Genomic DNA, 24,147 nt, shown 5'->3' on the forward strand with positions numbered 1-24,147 from the left:
AGCATGTGATGTTTAAAAACAGACAAACTTTACAAAATTATGTCTTAATGTTCCTGGTGCTGATGTATAGATGTGGAGGCTGACAGTTATTGAAGTGTAGTGCCACATCAAAAGGGAAAACACACTTGTTCTGAGTCTATGTATCAGTAGTGTACGGCACAGACTCTAAAAGCAATAGAAACAGAGCAGACATCCTGAGCTCTGCTGATAAGAGAAAAACTGACTACATTGCTGCCCATTTTGTAATTCAGTTAGACATTATGGCATCAATGAAGAAAAGCCATACAGGGCAGGTTACCTTTCAGAGAAGACAGCCATTAAGAGGTGAAAATGAACAGGAAATAACATGCTATGGAACTGGAAAAACTGTGCAGGAAGAGAACAGTCTCAATAATACAACTAAGAGGAACTGAAATGGTATTGGGTGCGCATGTGAGTGGGTTAGCATGTAGGAAGGCAATGCCTAAAGGGAAGAGCTCTGAGGTATGGAGCCACAGGCCACATACACCTACAGAAAGTGTCTCAAGTCAACTGCCTTTCTTCACTTACATTCTTAGAGGATCATGGTTGTTACATTATTATGTACTAAGTATTGTGTAATAGTATCTTCCAGAAGCATACTATGCTTTTCCTAGTTAAGTCTAACACACACAGACACATACAAATCACTGTAATTTTTAAACATCTTCCAAACCCATTACAACTCTAATGATGATGATGAGAATGTGAGATTGTCACCTACTTGTTTACCACAGTTAATCCTATTAGAAGTGAGAAAGTTAAGTTATTCTCAAACTCTTAAGTAGAGCAGATACTGATCATTAAGCATGATCTGCAGTATATTAAATGAAATTCTAGATATAGAAGAAAAAAATTCAAACTTTTGATATTAATCATGTATAGAACCACATTTTTGTTTTGTTAGTTATTTCCACAACCAGAAAGTTGAAACATTTAATATCTCCAAAGTTACACTACTTACATAGTTTTTCATCATCTTTCCAAAAACAAAAAATAACTCTGTCCCATATGCAAGTGTTTTATTTGGAAGTGGAATGCATAAAACAATGAACTAAGCAGGAAAGTCTGGTTCATTTTAAAGACTTCAAATGCTCTAATTTTATATTCTTTATGACTACTATATGGGATATTATGAGGTCATTGTCATCAGAAATGCAAGACAGAAGAGCAATAAACTCACAGTATGTAAAGGTGCAAGAGTGATTTTTCAACAAGCTACATACAAAAAGTGAATGCTGAAATGTTATAAATACCTGAATATGGTATTCTGGACTTTCAGAAGCCACTCTAGAAGAATCAATGACTTGATTATTTTAAAATGGCACAAAAAGGGATGCATTGCCTTTTTGCATTATTTATATCAGGATAAAATTTTCAAATATTTAACTACTATTATGAAATAAGAGTCCCAAATTAATTTGCTTTACAGCAAAGAGCTCCTTCCAAACAAATCCAAAACAGGTACATGGTATAGCAACTACAACCCCATTTTTGTATAGACTTATGCTTGTCTAATGATAAAAATCAATAGATCTATGGTCCTCCTTATTTACAACTAACAATGTAAAGAGCTTAACATGAAAAGTAGTTAAATATCCACTTCAAGACTCCTTTACACTGTCAGCAGTATATAAGGACTTCAGTAAGGAAAGACTATAGTCCATGACAAAAGAAGTTCAGCACATTTCTGTATCTTTTTGGGACCCAAGTATTTATGCCTTTAGACTTCTTCAATATTAGGACTGGATAAAGTCTACTTCATAAAATAGTAACAGACCACGGTAGTAGATCTGTGTTCTGTGAAGTTATTCAATTTACGTTTCAAATCGATAGCATGTTGAAGTTAAATAGCCTTGCACAAACAGTGTGCAATTTAATGAAAACCTTTTGGTTAGCAGTTATTTGGAAAGAAACTTAAGAATCATTAGGGTTAATGTGTATAAAGTCATTGACCAAAAAGAAACTAGAACTAGTCATCCCATTCTGGTTTTTAGAATTAAGCATTTTTATTTGCTGCTAAAAGTCATGCGCTATATATTTCATTTACTGTCACTAAGAAACATAGAGCTAGAGTTTTTAAATACACCTGTGCAGTTTGAATTTTGGTAAACAATTCAATTTCAACCTGATTATTTTTGCTAATCTGATTATGAGAAACAGATCAGCATACCCCACTTTCATAAACTGTTCCATGGAATACAGATTTTAGAATGTTTAAAAGTGAATTATATCTGTTCTTAAACAGGTTGGGTTTTTTTCCCTGTTTTTAGGTAACCTGTTGAGCCTGTATTGTATTTAAGCAAAATCATTCCATTTGAATGATATATGTTTTGTCTTATAAACAGAACTGGGATGAGAGGGAGAAGGAAAAGACCAAGGAATTGTTCCCTTTGAAACATGAGAAAATTGGTCTATTAGGTCATGGGGTACCGCATTATGAAGAATTTAAGATGTGTTAAGAGACATTCTTAGCACATCACAATGATTTGCATTATATGAATACCTGCTATGACAAGAAATCAGAAGATCTGTTAACAATACAGAATGATTTATATAAACTTAGATACATACTAAAATAAATCATGTTACAGTTTTTTCACATCTTCATTCAGTTTAAGACAACAAATCCTCTGCCATGTTGTAGGCTAAGGACATGCCCAAGATTTGAATTTTACCAGCCCCATCTGTCTCTATTTCCAACAAAATTTATTTTAAGCTATGAACCTAAATGCCCATGTACAATTTTAATCATGATTTCTAGAATTTCTATTATCAACTTGTAGTTAGTGTACAGTCCAATAACTATACATTTTAATTTTGACAGCTTCCAGTTTGGCAGTGATGCTTCATTCCACTGTAACACACTGGGTTATTTTTTCACTCTTCCTAGCCTAGTGGCACAGGCACCACACTTACAGTTACTGAGTTGACTTAAAAACATAGATTTGGATATCAATTATAATGATGAGGACACTTAAGGTTTTCACTGGAGAAAAGTTTAAATGCAGAAGGATATTGAATGACATCTGGCAGATTGTTGACCTTGTGAGGACAAAAAGGAATCTTGAAATAGGATATCAAAACTAGATTTTGGCAATATAGAAGATGTATTGTCCATGTAGTTCTTTCATAAGCTTTAAAAATACTCTTATTAAATAAGTTTTTCCTTAAGACCAGATAATACATGTAACCAGTAAGAGTCCAAGGGTCAGAATCTTCAATTCTTAGTTATTCTCTATGAGCTTTTTTTTTGGGGCTTTTCTTCATAAGATTCTCCATACTCATTCACTCTGTTCTTATCCACAGGATAAAGCCTGGCAGAAAAAAAAAAAGATTAGTTACATGCAATACTGTCTGCCAGTTTAATGAGATTCAAGCAGTTCTGTGCTACTTGCTTTTAAAAGTGAATTCCTTTGTCATCCTACTTTATTTTACAAGTCAATTCCTTTCTTATCATATTCTCTATTCCCATTTGTGGCCTAAAAACACAACAGTCTTAAAGATCAGCTACAGACACATCAGTTTCTTCATATGAAGACTTAACTAGTTGTCTCATAGCAGTGCCTCTCAAAGGATGAAAGAGCTCCCCTAAGGCTTGGTGGGAGTATTTCTCAAGCAGTCCAGGATGCTTCTCCCAAGTTGAACCCAGTGCCAAGCCCCTGTCAGAAGTTGYTGTGCTCTTAATTTCTAAAACAGTACCTTGAAAGGTGCCTGTTTTATGTGGAATTATATAAAGCTAAAACTCAAGTTCTCATTTAGTATTAATGATTAGTTAGATGTAAACATCCACATAATCTGGTGTAATGTGAACTAGGCTTAAAATTCCTGTTTGCTCCACAGATAAATATTTACTGTTGAACACAAGAATACATCTTATTTAGCTTAACTTATGAATAATATTTCAATGGCTACTATATGGAGCCTTCTTCCCTTCTGCTTTCATTTACTCAAACAGAATCTGAAACTTGCCAGATACTTAAATTACTGGAGAATCTGATAACTTGTTTTTGGAAACAGACAAAAGCAGAGCAGGGCAATCCTTCACCAGAAAACATCCTGTGTTAGTGTCTTGCAGAGCAACTCAGGAAGTGTGCCTCAGCTACGGAAGCCTGTTATGGACAGGCAGCCCCTTGGCAAGGGTTAGAAGCCCAGAACTCCTACATGGGTTTGTGAATGCAAACTTAAGAATTGCTCTTTTCCACCTTACTTCAGGTCTTTGTCTTTCAGGTTAATTTTTTTTTTTTTTTTTGGCAACTTGCAAATGTGAAACTCCACCTGTTGAAAAGCAGGAGCCTTGTTTGGGGAGTGAGAAGGGAAAAGAGACAAGAATTCTTTAAGTGCTGCGAGAAGAGGAGTTTAGTACTTGACTACTCTCTTAGCATACTAAAAAGGGTCCAGGAATACTGTCAGTTATGGGAAGGTGCTTTTGCTATGCTCAGCTTATTTGTATTGAGATTGCCTTTTCAGAATCCCTCGCTCAGCCTTCCCATTCAGTAGGCAGATACAGAAGTACCATTATCCAGACCATACTACATATATAAATATGGTATAAAAATTCTGTTTAAAGTCTATCCCAAACTATGCTATCCCAAACTATTCTGTAATTCTTTATAGCAATAAGGCTGCAAGCATTTAGAGTACTTTAAAAACTCTTATCAATATTAAAGAAAAGCATACCATCTTTGGTAAAGATAGACCAGGAACACGACATCATCTCTAAAGCATGCCAGCCTATGAGATGTTGGCATAGTGATGATAAAAGCAAAAATATCATCAATAAAGGTGTTGAATGCCTAAAAATGAAAGAAAAGCATACTTCAATTGGGTATGAAGAAAGGAAGTAATCTGTCATACAGAGCTACAGGAAACAGCTTTTTAGAACAATATTTTTCAGTAGATACACAGCTTATTATGTATCTATAGCAATATTTAAGGGTTAGGCTGAAAAACTAATTAATGCAAACTTCAAAGTGCCTTCCTTTAATGAAGGCTGTACTGTCTACTTTAAACCACACAATTACAGACAATGTGTAAACACAGTGCATGTTACAAGTGAAAAGGAAGTAGGACTACTTCAGGCAAGTGAGAGTATTGCTATGTGAGGAAAAGGCATACATTAGCAACTTCACTGAAATCTTTGAAAGAAACAGATGAAACACTATAGCCTCCCATTACTCAAAATATTCAGGATTCACAAAATGTCATAGTTCACTTTCATTTTCTGTGGGAAAATGAAATAATTTGTATAAAAACTCTTATTCATTTACTATTAAGAACATTAACTTGGCAACCTTACATCATTTTCAAGTTTTTTGACTCCACTCAACTAGGCATGCTATAGGTTCTGTTTTTGCAGCAATAGTAAAATATTTTCTGGCTACTTTTTTTGAATGAGAAAGTTTAAATTCCCAGACATCTGCTGGGAAAGCAATACAAACAGGCTCTGAGCTGTGCACGGGTGAAAATATTTTGACAGAGGAGGTAAAGAAATAAACAGAAAGGTAACTCTTCTGGATCTGATCCTAGCCTACGGGGAGGGATACTTACAGTGTACCTGCTCTAGCACTCATCAGATGGTGCAACAAACTGATTCAAATCACTAAAAACAGCAGGAAACAAAGCCAGCAAAGAATATTCACGATTGGGTTAACAGATTGAATCTGCTTACAAGAGCAAAAAGATCACATGGCTTCTTCTTTCATTATTGGTGAGTTCTTAGTCTGGCTCAACTGTATATAAATCCATACCTTAAGAAGTGAGGAAAGTGATGCATTTTCTAACTAGAGGAGGACTCGCTCTTGGGGGAAAAAAACCCAATGTCTATATGATGAAACAAAGTCAACTCATCAGTGGAAAATTGGGATGTTGGAAAGGAAAGAGTTCTGATTAGTTCCAACAGGCAAGCTCTTTCTGGCAAGTCAAAACAAATCTGTCAATCCCAAGTGATCAAAGAATACAGACAGCACTTCTCAAGCCTGCGCAAAGAAGATCTGCCAGCAGAACAAAAGAACCCCAACAAATTACAAAGTGAGGCCTTTCCAAGTTACCATCCAAGCCATGTCTTCCAACAAACACTCAATTCCCCACCCTTTCAGGTACTTATGCAGCCCTCAAAAGTCATCCAAACCGAATACCTGAAGGCAGCCCTTCTAACAGTGTTTAGTCTCACTGGTCTGCTTTTGAGATTAATTACTTCATTTGAAGGTGTTCCTGTGCTTAAAAATAGCAACTGCAGCAACTGAAAAGTTAGAAGGATCTCAATTTTTGCCAGTCTTCTGTAACAAAAAGAATACCGTACCTAGGTAACATTTTTGCTATTCATAAATAATAAAAAAAGGTTTCCTAGAGAGAGCATAAACTCCTAGAGATATTAACAAAATGTAGAATTCAAATTAAAGGCAAAAAATGCTTTGCCTGCTTAGGTGAATATCAAAAATGCCAAATCACACCAAAACAGGGAAACATCCCAAACTAAAACATTCAGATTTTATTTAAACGTGCCCTGAAGTGAACTTGCTCTAGTTTTTTGGATTTTAATAGGATCTTCAGAAGCTTCCTAAGACATTCTTTAAATAATTGTAACAAGCTATTGAAATGATATCAATTCACTATTTTGAGAGAGGGCTTGCAGACTCCATTAGTAGCTCTTTCCATTGATTAGGACCAAAGCCCAGAATACAGAAAAAAATTAAGGTTTCTCTTATCTCCAAAAACAAGCACACATGAGACCTCAGACTATTCTTTCCACTATTCAAAGTGCAGAAGACAGCAAGCAGCTTTAAATATTCACTAGAAAAAAGTAAGTTATCCCCCTCCAAAGCCCAATAGTTAAAAATAATTTTAAAAATTGTATACTTATTCTACGTACACACAAGCCTTTGTTGGGGGTAGCCTCTGGCATCTTTTAACAAGAACGTAAGTGCTCAGTAGAAGGCGGCTATTCAGAAAGTGCATTTTACTGCTTTGAATACAACCTGTGTTGCCTATTCAACTGCTGAGGTCTCTGCTCAGTTACAAAACACGTATTTTGTTGCCAAAGTAAAACTGAAATTGGTTCACTAACATTCACTAATAATATAGTTCATCTTTTTCCTCTTAGGAGACAGGCTGATTTGCCTACTAGATAGCTGAAAGACTAGAAATTCATTTTAATTTTTGGGCCATATTTCCATATTGCATACTGTTTAGTTGCTATCCTGCTACCAGGTATATTTCAATCTGTTTTTGCTAGGTCCTTGTGATTTCTTAAAAATATTAGGAAGGCAGAAACTGTGGCTATGGCTGCAGGCTCACAGAAATATAAAAGGCTATACTATGAAAGGCTCTTTTAATTTCAAATTTTTAGTTCCTTTGTCCCAGATTATCAGTTCAAAAGTGCACACCATGTTTTTAAAAGCTTTTAACACCACTTATTTTGAAAGACTATGTTGTGGAGAATGTTGATACACTGGTGTGAAGGATGAATGAATTAAAGTGGTCACATGTGGAAGCACAAAAAAAGGGCACGTTGATGGCACCCAGATTAGAAGGTTATCAAGATCCCAGCACATGGATGTGTAGCTTCTCAGGACACAATTATCAAGAACACAAAGGGCAGTACAAACAATCCTAATGACTCACTGAGGTGGGACAGGATGGAGACCAAACACTATCCGCTGTTAAAGCATAAGAGAACAAAACATCCCAAACCAGCATGTAGCTGCCAATTTAGGAGGAATGTAGGAGACATGGGAACTCAGGTTGGTGTCCCTTGTTCTCCATATCATCACAAGGAATCCTGACTGGGCTACTTGGATACACCCATTTTGGTGCCTGAATACTCTACAAATCATTTGGACACGCATGTGGGTGCCTGGGGGAGTGCAGGTATGAGACAGTGAACTGATTTTGTTCTGAAATGAACTAATTTTCTCCTCCTCTAAAGTTTGGTGCTAAGCTTTGCTATGTTGTTGCATTATTTCCTACAATGGTAGCCCTAGGTAGTGGGGACACCACAGTGCAACCCCTTTTTCACCATCATATAACAACTTACTATACATTAGTCACTACATTTCCCAGAAGTTCAGAATTACTATATAAGCACAACACAGTGTGTACATTACTTCAAACTCTGGTCACTCCTGGAACCTGTCAAAATAAGGTCTTCTGTCAGCCCTATCTATTTCTTAAGAACTGTCATTCAGTAATAAATCTCTCACTTGCTAAAATAATGTATTAAATTTAGACTGAAAAAAATTATTTGCAGGACCAACATTTGTACCCACACAGGACAGGAGAAAAAGCAATATTTTCATAAAAATTGGGATGCAATTATTCTCATTATATGGAAGTCATTATGAAAAATGGAAATTGTTTGCCTTTTTTTTTTTTTTTTTTAAAAAGGACAGTTGCAAACAAAGTTCTACTTTTACTGGCAGCTTAGTTCTTAAAAATGAAGTCAGCCTCCAGCTAGGTATTACTACCCTGTTTCTCAAGGAAAAGTTATTTCTGAAATAACAGCACAAGTCTTTAAAAAGAAGTACAGCTTTACTTACTTTATATGTGAAAGCCTTCCATGGTAAGTGTGCAACAGATTTCATCTAGGATTAAAAAAATATCAAGTTGTAATAAAGTCTGGAAGAAGAGACTAGAAAAGTTGTCTTTTATCACTTTCCAATCTTACCTTGTAGTTTACAAACAGCTGGGGCAGCATAAATAGGAATCCAAAAGCATACACTCCTGAAGATAAAATATGAATAGTTTAGATGTAAATGCACAACAGAAGTACACCAGCCAACTGTACTTTCAATTACAGATCTACATTTTTCCTCCTAAAGAGAGAAGCTGCATCTAATTCTTTTGGTTCACTTCTCCCTTTTCTCAATTGCTGTGATAATTTTGGAAACCACGGTCAAATTATTATTCCATATCACATTCTTCCAGCTGATGCCAGTTAGTTTTCTACTTTTGAGTCTTGGCGTTAATTTGAAGAGGTATGAATAGAAGAAAAAAAAAGAGGGTACTCACCGTTGACAAAGCTGTTAATCAACCAGGAGTACCAGCTGCAAACAAACAAAAGACAGTCCAGTTACTTTTCCACCTCAGCCAAATAGATATACCCATAATACATCCATCCCAGTGCCTGTATGCTGCCAAGGGCTACCTGACTCCTCAATGAAATTGGCTATCTTGTGAACTACTTTACAGAAGAACTAAACACCTCACATCTTCCTTTGATTAGAAAGGGCTCCAGAAAAGCTCCTAATAGTTTAAGCAATGGACACTTATCAGTGGCATCCAACACGTCTGGAGAACTTTATCAACAGCTTCAATAATTTTTCAGAATGTTCCAAGACTCCTCCATCCAAACTACATCAGGGTGCACCGTGCAATGTCCATATTAATGCCTACAAAGGGTACCACTGTATTTCTAAATATTAATGAGACTTAACATGGCACTGCAAGGATTTATCAAATTTAAGACAAATATCAATCAGTGCCGACCGCTACAGTATACACTGTTTTTAAAGAGTAAATAGAAGGAATCTACATCTTCCCCTAGTTAAATCTAACAAAACCTCCCAAACGTTCAGTGGAGCACAACCTTAGCCAAATAACAATAGTGTTACACATGGTGGTTAAATTCCATCCTTCCGTCTGCAACAGTAAGAAAGGCTAATAATTGCAATGCTCACATTGCATTATTTGAAATTGAACTTGTACACAGATTAACAGCAATGTTCTAACTGGAGCAACATTAACTCACATGCCTCTACAAAATAAATCAGAAAACACAGCCTGTAAGATTAAAGGATAATCCACTGCTAAGATTATTTGTTCCATCACATTTCTTTACAAAAGTAGATTTAACAGTGATCAAAATTGTACTAATTGTTTTCATTTTCTTAAACTACAGCTTACAGAACACTTAGCATATATTATTTTGCAGTAGTGAATGAATTTAAGAATTTTGTAAGAAAAGCAAAAATTTGTTTAAATGCTGCATCTTTGTTAACTCCTTACAGAGACAAGAACCACTGAAAAATATATTTTTCCAATAGCTCATAAATTGTCTCAGTTTCTACTACAAACACTATTGCCCACATATGTGGCAATAATAGTCCTTTTTGATGCTATTTTAAGCTGTTGTTTTCCCTCCCATCCCCACGTGGCCTAGAGAATATGAAGGATTTTCATGCATGGCCCTCACCAGGCATTTGCAGCTTGTTTCTACAACAAAGCTTCATGGCTGTCTACTTCTCTATATTTCTCCAATAGAAAATGAACTAGCTGTATTATTTTGCATGAAAGTGGACAGGAGTTTCACCTTTCCATGAAATATCAAACATTAACAAGAGCTGAAGACTTGATACAGTGCAGTAAAGCCATGGCTCTGAGGGCATACAGACTCCATTCTTAAAAAATGCTTCTGCTTGCTTACCATCCTAACCATCACATTTAAGAACAGAGGAACCACTCAGGGTCAGAAGAGAAGTAATTTGGGGGCCTTTTTGCTTCTTTCTGTTATTGGATAGGTTCAACCACTGAATTCCTCTGCTCTCTCCCCCATGTTATCTGTTCTCTTAACATCACTGGCAGCTTTCTTCCTCCTCTTCTGATTGACAGCTTATTCTTGTAAGTTACTGAATTCTATACTACAGCACTACCGGCTCACCTGTGAAGTACAATTGCCTGTAGCTTACAGGATGTTAAAAGCCAGCTAGTCTTTCCAGTTTTAAATCCTATAGAACTAGGAAGTTTCTGGTTCCTAACTTATGAATCAAGCAACCTAAAATAACCGATTTCCATATCGCATCATCTCAAACGAATTAGTACTGAAAAAAATGTGAAATATTTCAATTCTATATAAAATCATTTATAGGTTTACAATACCATACCTTTTATATTTGACATTCAGCAAGGAATACCCTGCACCTCCAATACAGAGTGGATACAGTAAATATGACAAATATTTCATAGCCTAATAGAGAAGGAAAGTAATCTGTTAGTTCACATTTTATAAGTAATGGATTTTTCATGATGTCAACTGGAAGACAGCCACATAGGTTTTTCCCTGAAAATCTTTTCCGTTTTCTGAATATCTACTATTATTTCCAATATGCTCCAGTTCAAGAGAAGGTAAAAATTCCAGTGCTCAGTTCAGACCACCAAAGCTGCTTAGAGCCTACATAGGCAAAATGACACAGTATGTAGATCAGAGTCTAAGAATAGCTCTCTGCTTAACACCAGTGTTCAAGTATTTTCATAAATCAGGAAGTACGCGAACATTCCTCCACATAAATAACAGGTACAAATATCAGTTTTCAAATTTGTGAGGAACATGCAAGAACAACAACCCATTAAGATATTCCTCTTCAGATAAGTTACTTGCAGTTCTGCTTCTCAGACAATGTTTCAACCAGATTTCAGCTTCAAACACAGAAGTAACTCAAAACTTTAGGTCTTTGTTATACCAGCATGTGTATCTAATCCATAGATCAATTAATGCTGTAACATCTTTTAAAACTTTCCAGTACAGAAAGAAGATAAGAGTTCCTTAAATTCATATAATTTTCATCAGAGAATTCTGCTACTTTTTCTGATGATATCAATTGACTGGGGTATCTGTTCCCTCAAGATAAAGAGTGAAAATAACATGTATACTCAATATGATTGGTCAACACCCAATTTCCCCAATCTCATGGGAAAGGCAGGCCCGTAAAGAAAGTTTTATTAATTACCAACTGTGTAATTCATTTTATAACAATACGAGTACTACTTCCTCTATTATAGAAGGAGCCTTCAAATGTCCCCAGGCAAATCAACAAAACATCATTCTGGAGAGGAATGTGGAGGCAGATTTTGGGGATCATGAATGATTTTCATGAAGCCCACAAGAAGGCCTGCAAGTTAATAACACCACCACAGCAGGCCAAAAAAGACTGAAGACCAAGTTTTCAATGGCACCTCCAAACCCATTTTTGAACATATGAGAAGAAGCCTGCTAGGGTATGTAAGGTCAACAGATGATATAAAACGGCACTCAAAAGTCTAGTCTATAGCAGAAAAGCTAAGTTATTTCTTCACATCTGTTTTCACTGTAGAGAAACTTGGACACATCACACAAACTCTTAAATTAGAAGTGTCAGGAAAAGAGGTTTTGCATCTAAAACACTGACAGTATATAGTAACAGACTGCTAGAACTAGGTGGCATTCACCCAGGAATCATAAAGTCTTTCTTATAAAAGAAATGAACTCACCGCTGATGTAACTTATCACTCAAGACTGTCTTCATACTGGAAAAATCAAAGATGACACCTATTTCTAACATAGCCTTCAGGGCAGATCAAAGAAACTACAGACCAGTAAAGCTGGCACTCATACCAAACTGGTAAAAAATGAAATAACTAAATTGGTAACATACAGATGGTATATTTGGCAAGTCAATGTGGCTATTTGTAAATGGAAGCAATGCCTCTATCACAACTTTCTGAAGGATGAAACAAGCATGTGGACAAAAGGGACCTGTTTTATTCACCTACATTTCAAAAGAACTTTTGACAAGATTCCTCACAAAACAATCAAAGAAACTAAAATGCCATGAAATAAGAACATGATTCTTATGTATTCATTCCAAATTTTTCATATTGAGAGAACCAGTCTAGTAGCATTGAATGAAAAATATTAGCTTTTAAGAATGCAAGTTTTTTGGCTTGTTCACTTTGAAGAGGGAGAGATGACTCTACCTCAGTGCTCTGCCTTATTGAGGAGGATTAGAGATACAGAGATAATATACTGCCTGCACATTTTATCTGGAACAAATGGAGGCCAAGGCAGAATATATTCTTTCATGTGGAACCATACCATTTAGCTTCTGGAAGACAAATCCTAGAAAGTATTTTGCATTAAAGCTTAGGATCATATGATAACTCAGGTCAGAAGGTCAAACAGTCCACCTTCCTGCTTAAGACCAGGCCAGCCATGGCGTCAGACCAGATTGTTCAGGGCTTTATCCAGTCTGGCCTTGAAAGCCTCTGAGGACGGAGACCGCACAGCCTCTCTGAGCAATTTGTTAAAATGCTTAACTGTCTTCATGGTGAAAGAGATTTTTCCTATTACCCAGTCTGAACCTCTTGTTTCTATTTATGCCCATTTCCTCTTGTCCTCCACCACTATAAAGAGCTTGGCTCCATCTTCTTAATAACCTCCTCATAGGTGCTGGGAGACCCCCTGAAGCTGCCTCTTCTCCAGGCTGAGCAAACCCCACACCCTCAGCCTCTCCTCACAGGGCAAATGCTCCAGCATCTTAGTGGCTCTCTGCTGAATCTGCTCCAGTTTATCAATGTCTTTCTTGTATTTGGGAGCCCAAAACTGGATGCAGTATTCTAGATACAGTCTAACGAGTGCTGAGGAGAGGTGTATAATCACTTCCTTTGATTTGCTGGCTATGCTTAACTTGAAGTTATCAAAATACCATCTTATAAGACAGACCAACACTTGTCTAAAACATAATAAAGGAACAGAGGACCATAACCATGAAGTTTCTGCTCTTCAGTAGCATTAGGAATACCCTTTATCTGAAGTCCATTACTGAAGCACAGAACTAATAATTTAATACTAGGTTTTGTTACTCCTAAGGAATCTTGTTGCAAGCTATAATTAAAAATCAGACACACCATAAGAACATAAGGCACCTGCACCGGGCTGGATCAAGTGTCCATCTAGCCTACTATCTCTTCTGGGTGGCCAAAAGGTGATGCCTTGTTAAAACCGTAAGAATAGAAGACAATTCAGAATATTTCCTACCTAGTTTAAACATTTTCAGTTCAAGTCAGTGACAGGTGAAATTGTTCACATGTAGTCAGCCTTAGGGTAACAACCAAGGCTAGCTGAGCGCTTTACCCATACAACAAATCAGGTGTCTCAATTTGAAAGAGACAGCACTAATTTGCAATTCTATAATGACTCTAGGACAAAAGATCTTACTATGTGTTCAAAGCATGATCAGTAGGCAATATTAATATTTATATATCAAAAGTCACAGGATTCCCTCTTACCTGGGAATCATATTCCTCAGTTTTCTTTTCAGAGTCATTGTATGTACCAAACTGCAAAATATATAATATATAAAATTAAGTCAGAATTATGGAAAAAAGTATTTTTTTACCCAAAGTAAAAGGTTGCTGTAAAATTCAAGAATATTCCTAAAGTATTAGACTTTAAAATCTACAGGATGCCACCATCTATTCAGAATGTCTAATAAGGGAAGAAACATACATGACAAAATGTTACTTAAAGGTGAAGGTGCATTTTCCCTCCAAATAGCATTCGATATCATACAGCAATTCATATTTAATTGCATTTTTCAGAGAAGATTATAACAAAAGGTTCAAAAGAATATATTTGTTATATCCCACGATAAGCTGAAAATGACTAAGGCATTTCTACAGGGAAGGTTCTTTTCTTTGTATGATAATTTTAGCATCACACTACGCTCCAAACAGTAATCTTATTCCAAACTAATTAGCACCTCAAAAATAACACATTTTCTACTGACACAAAACAAAGTCCTTAGCATTTACTGCGCAACTGCCTAAATGGAGATTTAAACTGCCAACTAAACTACTACTGGACATACAGTTTAGTAATAGTTCAAAGCTCTTATATGCATCTATATAAGACAGTCACTATAAATGATGTGAGCAGTCTGCTAAATATAGGGTAGCCTACAATGTATAATTTTTTCCTTCATATTTTACATTGAACATCCAAGACTTTTCTGCTTTGAAAAGTGCTGTTCAGACAGCAGAGTTCACCAAATGAAAGCAAAGTCAAATGCCTAGGAATTTGACTGTTAGAGGAAGTAGTTCTTAATAACCATAACCATTTCATGCATAAAGAGGTCAATTATGAATGATCTCCACTTCAATTCCGTTTTTCTGAAGAGGATTGCTAATAGTTTCCTCCAGAAAAGCCAGTGAAGTCAAAGGTTATTATTATTATTATTTTTTTTAATAAACCTTTTCATCACAATTACACACATTCCAACAGTACTTTTTTGAAAACAGTATTCACCAGCTTTTAGTTAGAGGATCAATATTCAGCAAGTAACAGCTTGTCAAGTACAACAACTGTGAAAACACTGTATTTTAAAAGAAAAATAACTGATGAGTGTTTTTTTCCTGTCAATCCTTGTATGGTTTGTTCTCCTCATTTTTACTRTGCAGAGGTTTTTCAATGTTAGCATAAATAATAACAGATTTCTGTTTCCAGACTGAAATAATATTGTTCTTAAACCTAAACAAGCTATTCAACCAACTATGTTCTTGTAGACTTAAACAAACAAGCTCACACACAAACCACAGCTGTAATAGTACAGAAACTTTGAAAAGAACTAAGGATTGCAAAGAAGTTGTGATTTTTTAAAAACATTTCCTTGAATACTGTCAAGGGAGCAAACAGAGCTATCAGCTACTTAAAATGCAGATTTCAAGCAGCAAAAAATGCCAGAACTTCTTGTTATGTAAACACTGGAGATTATACAACTGTTTCTCATACCAACAAGAAAAAAACCTCTTTGAATATAGACTCACTTTTAAAAAATTTGTATGAAGTTATTGTGGCCCTGAATTTCATGATCTTCATTACCAGCAAAAGTGAAAGACCACAATCATGTAAAAAACAAAACAAAAAAACCAAAACCCACAAACTACAACCAGCATTAATTTGAATCTTAGCTGACAGCACATATCCTGCAAGTAGTCTCAGGACTTTCACAGATCCTCAGAGTAGTAACAGTTTAAGACTCTCCTGTCCCCAGGACATTGGTCACATCACCTTCTGCTAGTTCCACAATGTAGAAATTGCACCTTCAGTTTCATGAAAAATGCAGTCCTTCAGTTCAAGTCACCACGTGCGGTAAGAGTGCTTTTCCAACATCGCGGCAGGAGCACAGGCCCACTTGTTAAGATTCAGCAGGACTGAGAGGGGAGTTTTGAAGTTTCTCACATCATAAATACCTACAAATCATTAATCCTTCCATACAAATTGATTAAAAATAAGTTTGTAATTTTGAAACTACTCATCTAAGCTTTTGTATTAAGTCATCCTCAAAGAAAAGATGTGCATACAAGGCTTTGATAGTTTTTATATGTTCGTTTTACTGCAAGCCAAGTTGCACAGTAACCTGAAAGGAGAAAGAAAGTTCAACAGCTTTAATCACTAAAGTGCTCATATCTACTGTACCTGAATTTTGGGTCTCATGCCTTGCCATTTGATTGTCATTTTCAAAGCTTTCTTCACTTTCCAGAGCTGTGGTTAACAAAAACAAATTGCACACATACAAAATTATCTAAAGGAATTTCTTCCACAAGATTCAGATAATCAAAAGGTCATAGGTATAAATGCAGTAATTGCCTGATCGCAGCAGACTGCCTGCATATACATGTGTACAAACTGAAAGCCATGTCACCAAACAGGTAAATCATTGAGAGTCTGCACAGTTAAGTCCCCATATTAGATGATATACTTGAAGTGAAATAACATAGTCTTTCCACGATATCTGTATTGCAGAGCTAGGGTGAAAGTTAGTGGCTCTCAGCACCAATGCTCCTCAGGTTGAATGTCCTCCAGTAACCACCTGCTAAGTAAGTTTTTACATGCCTTCAAGGTTAGCTGGTGTTTCCAAGACGAAGGTGCCTCTGAACACCTAGCACTGACTAAGTAGGCCCTTACATGGTCACTACATTTCAGCAGTGGACTACGAGGATTAAGGCAAAGTCAGTGAATCCATGGGGTAATTTGGCTACTTAGTGTAAGGCTGTTACAGTCTGGCCCTAATGCAACCAAAGGTTCAGTTCATCTGAAAATTTACTCAAGTATCTGCCCCATTGTATAGTTTCTACAAGTTAAAAAATACAGTAAGCTCAGCAGGACTATATTCCACGAAACTTTTTGCGGGCAAGGTTGTTTGACTTGAACTTTTTGTTTGAATTTGTTTGCTCGAATAACAACACCAATATTCTTTTCCCACCCATCATATCTTCCAAACAAAACAGCACAATTGGGTAAAGGCAACCCTTTACTGTCAGCTTTGACACAAGTGAGAAGACTACTTATGACAGCAGCAATGTCACAGTTACTACTGCATGAGAAACATGTGCTAAGGATAAGTTGCGAATGAGTACTCCCCAGTAGCCAAATTTTCTTTAAGATGTATAATCCATATGTTCATTCTCACTTTAGATAAGCATGTTACCTCACCATCACTTGAGATCAGAGATATTTTACTTCAACAAGTACTTTAACAACTTCAACTACAGAACATTTTCCCTCCATATAAATTTCACATAATGTACTCATATAATCCCTTAAATGCAGCTCCCCCAGCCTGCAATCCAAAAGCAACATACCAGAAAATAAGGTGTATGAAAAAGATGACAGGAGGCAAACAGTCATAAGGACTACAGATCTCCAAGAGCACTATTTTTTAGCTCTTTGGGCAGCTCCAACAAGAATCTCTGACAGGCACAAAGACTTTGGAGTCTTTCGACAAATGAGATCTGGATTTGCCTGTTCTTAGGTAATGGCAACCAATAAATCCATCTTCTTTATAAAACAGGAATGCAAAATCTTAAAGTTTCAATTGAATTTAAATCTTGAAACATAGTTGATCCTGTCTGTCACCCTACCATATGTGCCTGACCTGGTTTTCACTAAAACTTTTGAAAAGAAAGCAATTTAGAGACCAAGGCTATTTCTTTTATTTTTTACTATAACCAAAACTGTCATTTATCTTGACAATACACATTTTTAAATCATTTAACCCTTTTGAATTTCTGAAATCTTTAGATTCAAAGATTTTTTTGATCCTTAAAATCCAAATAAGCTAAAATCAAAATAAAAGATATTTGGCAAGATTAGCAGAATGTTTATGGCAAATTATCACATTGGGATATATATTTATCCCTGAAACCTTGTTGAAATTTCAGAGAGCTAAAGAAATTTTGAAATACAAGATTAAATTTAATTTTTGGAGGACAAAAACAGTAGCAAATACAATATGAAAAAACAACACATAGAAATACACGATATTTTTAAAATTTATTCTGGTATCCCAAATTACTAAATAATTAGTTTTGTAGTCAAGGAAATGGTACTATTTGGGATATCACTGTTTGTACTTTTCACTAGAGTCTAATCTGTTTTATACACTAAGCTGAAGTTTTAAGGCTCATATTTGCAGCTTTGCATTCAACAACTTAATCACTAACTTAAAAGCGCATTCAGATTAAAAGAGTATGTTCTGAACTATTTTGTCCTGACAGAGATCATTTGCAACTGCAGGAGATGCGTAGTCAAAAATTCCACAAAGTCCTGAACTTAGTTTTAAACACTGAAAAATAATAAGATCTGCTCTTCCCATCAGTGTTGACTTTGTACTTTGTTACAAATAAGTGGGCTTCCGAGCAGTATCTGCAACCCATTGACTGGACATGGTCTGCCGGAATAATGAACACAGCCAGCAGTCTCTTCCTTTTCTTTCTTCCCCGAGTACCTCAGTCATGGCCTGGCAGAAAACTGCAGCCCAGAGGCGTCTTTCCGTCAGCCCACAGCCTGCTCTTTGATAAGTGTTTCTGTGAAGGCTCCCTGACATGGTTATTCATGCCTGGTCACGTGAGTGATGCCTGTAAGAGGATGTGACAGGAAGGAACCTGAACGTAGCCCTGTGTTTGGTTTCACAATAACAGCTGGCCCATCCCAAGAAAAGCTCGTACTTCCAATTTAGTTGTCTAATAAAGGGACACAATCTCCTCTACCACGGAAAGCCAGTTAAACAAAGCTGTTTAAAGACAGCATACTCCAGCAGTATTTTTCCAGCAACTAGTTTAGCATTCTTTTTGTACAGTAAACTATAAAATGCTCTGTTAAAGAATACTTGAAGACTCCAGATACAATGGATGAATGTTACTGTGAATACTGATATTTAGTTCTAGAGCTTTAACAACTCACCTCAATCACTGCACCAATGCCTGCTGGAATCAGTACCAATAAACTTGTTTGTTCATCCAAAAGGAAAAGAAATATTACCACAGTACTAAAGCACCGCCAAAGCACTAGACAGAAAACAAAAAAACAAAACTATTAATATTTAAATGAATAGTTAAGACAACAAAAGACTGTTGGCCTATTTACTATAATTCTATCTTACTTAAGCAGTTTATGCATGAACTTCTCCTCCATACATCTTTATATGTTAAGCAATCCTAGAAAGCAGCCCAATTACCTATATACCTCCAAGCAGACTGAATAAAAAGACACATAACAAGGAACAAAACCTTTTTATGAAATCTTTATCACAAGAGATGAAAGGAAATCAGAATATTTAAGGAAGATCTCTGTACTACAGCAATTCAACAGTATCAGTCTTGTCTTGAGGAAGCTGTAAGGCATCGAAGTAACACCAATCTTTGAAATTTATGCAACTAATGTAATGTTCATAAACTGTTAGGAGAAAATTAATCCATTTTACTCAATGGCTTTGAAACTTTAAGCAGTTTATTTTAGGGTTATTTTTCAGGTTCTGCAAAATCTTGTACAAGCTTCTCCTAAATAATTCTTAGATTAAACTAGGCAGGGACAGAAATAGGAAAGAGCTACAAGACACTTGGACATCAACAATTATGTTGAACCATTTCATGGTAATTTCCTGTCCCACACTTCCTGAAGGGGAAGGAGGAGGAGATACAGAGAGGAAGGAGATTAAAGTTTGCTAAAGAGACAGTGGAATCATCAAGTCAATTACTGGAGACTGAACACTGGCACTTTGATAGTAAGGTTAAAAAAACCCTATACCCCTCAGTCTTTCCAATTTGACTTTTCTCACTTAGCTAATTGGCAAATAGCACTACCAAGCCTGAAAYTCCTTGGATCATTTCAGATTTTCACTGACTTTTTTGTGTACATATACCAGCTGCAGTATAAATGCCTTATGCCCTCTGACAAAGAAAAAAGAAGAAATCTCCACTTGAGAAAAGCATGTTGCTGTTTATTCTAATGTCACAACACCTTATTTTTTCCTATTGATATTCCTCCCATATTTTAATCAATCTGTAAATATTGTAGAATTAGAGAGATACAGTTTTAGAGGGTAAATGACTCCAGATTTTTCATTTTGACTTATAATCGCAATGGATAATCTATTAGAAAAACAAGCAGTAAGTATTAACAGAATAAATAAGGTTGAGTAGTTTTATGTTTAACCTCAAGTGCCCATGGCTGGTTGCTAACCTCTAATTTGTCTCTAAGAAAGCTTGACAAGATGTCAAACCACCATGTTTCATCAGTCTTTCTCACATCCAAAAATCAAACCACAGCATTATAGTATTGTATTTTTTTTTCAAATAAAGTTTGGTGCTTGTTGTTATCTAAAATGGACATTTGGGATTTGCAGGATAACATTACATATGACAACACATTCTCTCCAGTCAGAAGATTTTTTCATGTCCTCATTCTTTTCTCTAAGTATTTTTGTGTCCCTTCACCAAAGGGTATTTTAAATTTGTTCTCAATTTTAAACTAATTCTTGATTGCAAGACAGTCAAACCTTGAAAGTAACACAAGAGTGCTTAAAAGCAAGTGATAGTTGAACACCAGGCTAATGAAGTTAGAACCAACCTGTTAGCTACCTTTCCATGATCACAGAAAGAAAACATCTCATTTTATCACCTTGGATGAATCTACGTGCCAGTTTAGAGCAAGAATAAAAGCACAGTATATACTGTATAGCACACATACATATAACACTTTGAATTATAGGTTATACCTGCTTTTGTAGACATCCCAATCATGTTCCTCTTTTTCTTCCAGAAACTGATGTCATTTTTGAAAGCAAGGAAATCAAAAAGGAGCTGCAAATAGCAAGACACATGCTGATTTGCTTGAAACATGCACCAACCAAAGACTGCCAGCTGAACTACTAAAAATGCATTTATGATGGAATTACAAGTCAAGATTCATAAAACTGGAATCAAAATTACACACCACAAATACAAGCTAAAAGAAGAATCTGTTTTAGAAGCCTGTGACAGAGGATGAAGAACTGAGGTCCTTGAGAAGTTGCTCAGCTCCTTGACAGATCAGGGAACACCATACTAAAGCTAGATTCAAAGTGCTTTGTATTGGATTGATAGCATTAATCAGTTCAGGTTTGGACAGTACCAAAGTTTAAGGGGAAAAAAAAGTCCTGCAGTATGGCAAGTCAGGTTTTATCTTGATTTCAGCAGTAAGAAGTTGGACTAAACTCATTAAATTTATTTGCTCCAAACCATTTTTTTTCAATATTCTCTTTAAGCATTCAATATTTGAAAAAACACAGATGATTCAAGAAATTCTTGGGTCAAGGAATTTTAATGAAAAAGTATTCTTTTTAAATTTGGGAAAATGATACACAAAAGAACAAATATTTGAAGAGCTCTTCTCAGCCTATAGATATATCACAACTTGATAAACAGAAAGGAAGAAAATAAATGAGTATGACTGGGAAGTATAAAGGACTTTTCCCACCAAATTAATTAAATGTACTCTAACTATAAAGAAGCATAATGTGCTCTGCAAGTTCTTAATTATACCAGAACATGGGAGTTGTACTGAGCATAACTGTAGATGACAAAAATTGTTCAAAGTAGAATGATGAAATCTGGAAAAAAATGTTCACTGAAAGATTCACATTTAAACCAAGATAAACAGAATGCTGACAGAGCTGGGGGACACTGCAAAAACATGTATATAGCAGCAAGCTCTGCACATTCCAACTGACAAATTTTTAATATAAACCTGGAGCTGATCTAAATTCCTACAGGCGTAGAAGTCAGTGGCTCAAAGAACTATTATTGGCGCCGCAGCTATCCCACTGCAGTGGTACACCTTGTGATAACTCAGCTTAGCAGAAAATTTGAAAGTGTTGGCAGGCATTTAATTCTGGGGGTTTTGGTTCCACTACAACTGAAAAAATGATAATTAGTTTATAGCTAATGGACTCATACTTCTATCTTCTTTGAGATTTTTATATTAACTCTGTATTGGAAATACAGCTGACTTGTACAAGACACCACTTGTACTGCTTTACTGAAATAACTGTTTTCAAGAACAGTTCTCAGTAAATAAAGGAGTCCAAGTTCAGCAAATCTTTATTTTTATATAAGCTATAATTCTTAAAAACAAATTTTCACCACTTACGTGGAATGCTGCTACGAAGAATGTCAGAGCCAGAAAATACAGGTTAGTATCCACAAAAATTCCTTTTACTTCATCTGCATCCTTTTCTGAAAACCCTAAGAGAAAGAACAAGTAATCGTGCAAGAAATACTAGAGCATTAGTTGCTGTTATGCTAGATTCCAGCATGAAAGAAACCTTCCTATTTTACCTGCATGTATTTTGGTAAGTAATCATAAATCCAAAACAAGGTGGCAGCTCTACCGGTAAAATCCAATTCTAAGTATATTTTGACTAATGATTTGGCTAGCTTTAAACAAAATCTATCAGTCAGAAGCAGCCTGATGTGTATTTAATATCCTGCGTAACTACAACCTAGGCTGAACAACAGAGACACGAACGACAAGCACAAGAATTCATCCTGGCCTGGGAGGAGAATAAGGATTATTCAACTTGTCCGGTGAACTTTCACATGATACACCAGGAAAGTGAGCTTCACAGCAAAAACTAAAAAATTAGAAAAGGCGTGCACTACAGAGGACAAGAGGTCAGTGAGAAAATCAGCCATATGTGCAACAGTATGACTCCTGAGAATGGATCAGCATCAACTCTTTCTACAGTCCTTGCAGAATTAACTTGGAAGCTCCTTCTTGATAAATTCGAAGAATGCAGAGCATCTTCCAGGGATCACAGTCTATAAGCTGAATATGTAATTCTCAACTCTCTTATCAAATCTCCTGAAGGATGAAGGTTGTTACCTTGTTAAAAAGGTAACTTTTAAGGAGCTTAAAAAGGGATAATCAGAAAGAACTGTGCAGTCCAAGGCTTTGCTGTGCCTGGCTGTATTTCACCTTAGGTATATGGCTACTTTCCCAGTGACCACTATTTAAGAAATTTATCTTTTCAACATCTCCTGCATTCTTCAAAGCTTATATAACACCTATTCAGCTGTCTTTGTTCCATGGATGATAGGGGGAAGCCATGGGAAAAATTTTCTCCTCTACTTTGGCCTCTTATGCTTTTACAGTAGTATTCTCTTGAGAAAATTGTAAATTAATAAATGATTAACTCAACTATTCTTGTTTTCTACCATATTTCAACATTTTATTTCTAGCTTTACTTTATTAATGTAAAGCAGCTTAGATTTGTACACTAAGTGTTTTCACCATCTTACCAGAAAACAGAGAGCAGTAAATATCTATGAAGTTGAGAGCAATTTGAGAATTTAATTTTTCTGCCTTATGTCATTAAAGATAAAAAGAAGCATACCAAACTGTTGGAGGGAGTACACAGCATCCTGCATGTGGATCCAAAATCGGAGTTTTCCAAGAGATATTTTATCATATGACACTGTAAGAGGTAGCTCTGTGGTTGAACGATTTATAACCTGTATTTCAAAGAGAAATAGTTTCCTTTTTAATAGCAAAAATAAATTCTGCAGTTATTTCTATTCATATTTCTTGAAAATAAAGGAAACTAATCATATCACATTACAACTTATCAGAGGTTAATTTTAAGAAGTCTGTTTGGTTTTTTTGAAAGGAAATAAGAGCTTAGATTTCTGGACTATGATTGAAATTTTGGGATTTTTAAGAAATGCTAAATTAGCAGTCTGCTCAAGTTTTTATAGCAACCTCACTGTTATTGTATACAGATACTTTGAGAAGTTTACGTAAAGATCCTTCTGTTAGTCTCAGCTCAAGTGCAAAAAGTATGCTTAAGGTAATTCTCTATTTTGGTAGTTCTTCTCCAAATGTACATGCTAAGATTAACCTAAACTATAAAACAAAAAAATAATCTCCGTAAGGCCACAGTAAGAATTTTACTAAATTGAAACTTTTTTATTGTCCTTGAGAGGAATGAAGGTTGTAACAAGAGAAAAAAACAAGGCCGTACAAAAGAAAAGGGGGGGGGGGGGCAAAGATGTTGTTGC

The 24,147-nt window shown here is 35.8% G+C and overlaps 1 protein-coding gene across 2 annotated transcripts in view; it reads right to left on the reverse strand.

The window, feature by feature from the left end:
- Positions 1-893: 893 nt before the first annotated feature.
- The window catches only part of CLPTM1L (CLPTM1 like), a 33,881-nt gene continuing 10,627 nt past the window's right edge, over positions 894-24,147 (reverse strand). Inside the window, exons 6-17 of one of the 2 annotated variants that reach the window (XM_026077550.1) lie at positions 23,484-23,601; positions 22,238-22,332; positions 20,826-20,910; positions 19,013-19,116; positions 16,247-16,312; positions 14,059-14,109; positions 10,899-10,981; positions 9,028-9,062; positions 8,684-8,739; positions 8,556-8,600; positions 4,699-4,814; positions 894-3,335 (exon numbers count right to left, since the gene is read on the reverse strand). In XM_026077550.1, coding sequence (XP_025933335.1) covers positions 3,257-3,335; positions 4,699-4,814; positions 8,556-8,600; positions 8,684-8,739; positions 9,028-9,062; positions 10,899-10,981; positions 14,059-14,109; positions 16,247-16,312; positions 19,013-19,116; positions 20,826-20,910; positions 22,238-22,332; positions 23,484-23,601 — 933 coding nt within the window. In that variant the 3' untranslated portion in view covers positions 894-3,256. The remainder of the gene's footprint in view (positions 3,336-4,698; positions 4,815-8,555; positions 8,601-8,683; positions 8,740-9,027; positions 9,063-10,898; positions 10,982-14,058; positions 14,110-16,246; positions 16,313-19,012; positions 19,117-20,825; positions 20,911-22,237; positions 22,333-23,483; positions 23,602-24,147) is intronic. The other variant, XM_026077551.1, reaches the window with a different exon arrangement.

Source organism: Apteryx rowi, unplaced genomic scaffold (genome assembly GCF_003343035.1).
Source record: "Apteryx rowi isolate R43461 unplaced genomic scaffold, aptRow1 scaffold_458, whole genome shotgun sequence".
Taxonomy (NCBI): domain Eukaryota; kingdom Metazoa; phylum Chordata; class Aves; order Apterygiformes; family Apterygidae; genus Apteryx; species Apteryx rowi.